This window comes from Galeopterus variegatus, unplaced genomic scaffold (assembly GCF_000696425.1).
Source record: "Galeopterus variegatus unplaced genomic scaffold, G_variegatus-3.0.2 Scaffold6791, whole genome shotgun sequence".
Taxonomy (NCBI): domain Eukaryota; kingdom Metazoa; phylum Chordata; class Mammalia; order Dermoptera; family Cynocephalidae; genus Galeopterus; species Galeopterus variegatus.
The window spans coordinates 187,808-190,833 of NW_007732902.1; the positions used below are offsets into that span (position 1 = coordinate 187,808).

At 45.0% G+C, this 3,026-nt stretch overlaps 1 protein-coding gene across 1 annotated transcript in view; it reads left to right on the plus strand.

Annotated features, from left to right (window-relative positions):
• Window positions 1-3,026, plus strand: part of IYD (iodotyrosine deiodinase) — a 31,435-nt gene that overhangs the window by 25,551 nt on the left and 2,858 nt on the right. The window contains exon 4 of the mRNA XM_008591258.1: window positions 1,099-1,255. Coding sequence (XP_008589480.1) covers window positions 1,099-1,255 — 157 coding nt within the window. The remainder of the gene's footprint in view (window positions 1-1,098; window positions 1,256-3,026) is intronic.

Below are 3,026 nucleotides of genomic sequence, written 5' to 3' on the forward strand. Positions count from 1 at the left end.
TAATAATAATAATAATAATAATAATAATAGTAATAATAATAATAAGACAGATATGTTCTGAGCCGGAACAAAAATTTCAACTCCACATTTATACCTCACGTGAATGACCTCTCAGTACCACAAAAGGTTCCTTCTTTTTTTCCATAACTGGCTAACAGCCTTTCCATCTGTCCCCTGTCATTTCAGCTAAACCTCACTGTCATCTCTGCCTCCCCCGTCGCCTGCTCCTGCACTGGATTCTGTCATCTCTGGCTTCTGACCTCCCCCAGTGCTCCTGAGCCTGTCCCTTCCTTGCCCACCCTCCTGCCTGGGCCATTGTCATGGTCTCCTGCTGGCTTTTCTCCCTCTGGGATGACTCTGTAGTGGTTACTTCAAACTATCCTGTGGGTGATGTCGCTCTCACCCACATCAATCCACGTTTTTCTGGAACAGATCTCATCAAGCGATTCTTCTGCTCAGAAGCCTGTGATAACACTCCATTATCTACCAAATGAAGTCTAGGACCCTGGAAAATCTGTATGTAACCTGCCAGCCCCCTCATGCCCCACCACGCACCCATCCTCCAGCCTGCCAGGTCTGGAAATTCCCTGGCCTGCCTTGCATTATCCTTCCCAACTCTGCCTTGTGCATCTCTCTGCTTTGCCTTGCCCTCTCCAAACCCCCTTCTCAACCTGGTCTTCAGTGCCCAGTCTCGACGCCATTTCTAGGAACTTTTTTCCTACCTTTTAATTCAAAATTAATATCTCAGTTTTGGGTGGGCTCCCAATGCACCTGGGTTATATTTCCATGATATCACTTCCAGGGTTAATTTTGCTGAATACTGGCTTTGTGCTCTCAGGATCTGTCTTTGTATCTTTTGGCATTTCAAATGCTCTGCCATACTAAGCACTTATCAGTACACATTGATTGAACTGAGTGACCTTGGACAGAAAAAGATGAACAAGACACAAACCAACAAAAATCCTGCTCTTTGTCAATTTAAATATAAAATACAAGTACATGTGTTTTTATTTTCATCATAAATAAGCTAAGGTAGTAAAAAGAGAACAAAAATGAAGAGCGAATTATTCTCTTAAATCTCTCCCCCCGCCCAACCAGAACCAATTGGATTAAAGAGTACTTGGACACTGCCCCTGTTCTGATTCTCATTTTCAAACAAGTACACGGTTTTGCTGCAAATGGCAAGAAAAAGATCCACTACTACAATGAGATCAGTGTTTCCATTGCTTGCGGCATCCTGCTGGCTGCCCTGCAGGTATGTTGTCCCCCACCAGGCCCCAGGGAGACCAAAGGGTGGCCTTACCTGAAAATTTCAGCTGAGATTCTAATTCAGGGACATTTGTAAACAGTTTATCTAAAGCTAAATTCCTAAGTAAGTTAAATCCAATGTGAAAACCAACTCTGGAAACCTGGATTGGTGAGTATGATGGTTCAATGAGCTGGAATTCTTCCTGGAAATTCACCTGTAACATCATCTCAGGGTCTGAAAAATTGTCGTGCTTGCTTTCATGTATAACAACACAAGCTTCAGGGGTTTTGGCAGACACACATGAAGAACTTCAGGGCCTGAAAGTCATAGACACTAGCTCCTGAGATATGCTTTCTGTCACTACCTGAGCTGATGGGATGATGGAAAAGCTCTAAGGAGAACTCTGCCATGCGCTCCTTCCTGAGAAGTTGAGTTCACCTTGTATCACACTAGAAGGATCGTCATGTGCTTAAAGCAATTTCCATCTACATGGTAGCTAGAGCAACGCTAGCATGAAATGAAGCCNAGCAAAGAAAATCACCACGGAGCCCCCATCAGGCGCACAGTGACTGGGTGGAATGAGGCAGCTTTGGAACTTCTTTCTGGCCCAGGCTGAGAGCTGGGGATCTGATTGAAAAAGCAGGGGAGATAGAGAGGGGCACTGGGGAAGTGTGTGGAAGCTACACACTGTCTCTATTCAGATGCTTATTATTTGGAGGCTAGGGGAAGTGGAGGGGGTACTTCCTCTACCCCCAGTGTATGCCCTGGCCACCGTCTCCATCATTGGATATAGTCACTTCCATTAGGGGTGATTCACTGCTGCATGGTTGGTTCTATAGTCACAGACACTCACTGTTACCGTCGTTGCTTAGAATATAACATGCAAGCCTTTATGAATACATCAAATACCAAGATCTAACAGCAAGTCTATANGGCCTGAAAGTCATAGACACTAGCTCCTGAGATATGCTTTCTGTCACTACCTGAGCTGATGGGATGATGGAAAAGCTCTAAGGAGGACTCTGCCATGCGCTCCTTCCTGAGAAGTTGAGTTCACCTTGTATCACACTAGAAGGATCGTCATGTGCTTAAAGCAATTTCCATCTACATGGTAGCTAGAGCAACGCTAGCATGAAATGAAGCCGGATCCAGTATGCCTTTCAAACTACTCAATTCATTCACTCAGCAAATATTTTCTGAGCTCCTACGTGGCAGTTCCTCCTCAGGAGACACCAGGGATATTTGTCTAATGAACTGTAGAGGGGTCTGGGGTCCAGGTAAGGGACAAAGAGAAATGGTAAACATGTGAAATAAATAAAGCAGACAAGATAAGAGTGAGTGATCATACCTCCAAGGGACAATGTATTCCCCCCCCAAATGAGCTTTTTCACTATCTCAAAGAAAAACGTGTATGCTGAGTAACACCTTACGAAATACAGTCACTGTTACACAGAAGAGAAACATGTTTTTAGATTACTTGAAAAATTGTCGTGAAAGAGCTGGCATTTGATTTCCCTCCTGAATCTGTAGGCAGATAAATAAGGGAACCACCGTGCAGCGCAGACTGCAGGCACCACCATCTGTTTTAGGGTCCTGAAGAAGCAGTGTAAGCCTGGAGCGAGCTCAGATCACGAAGTGCCTTCTGTGTCCTTGAGTTTGCTGCCCTCTAGCTTCCTGTAAGGCATAATTCTGAGGGTGGATTGTGATTTGTGAGGGAGCAAAGAAAATCACCACGGAGCCCCCATCAGGCGCACAGTGACTGGGTGGAATGAGGCAG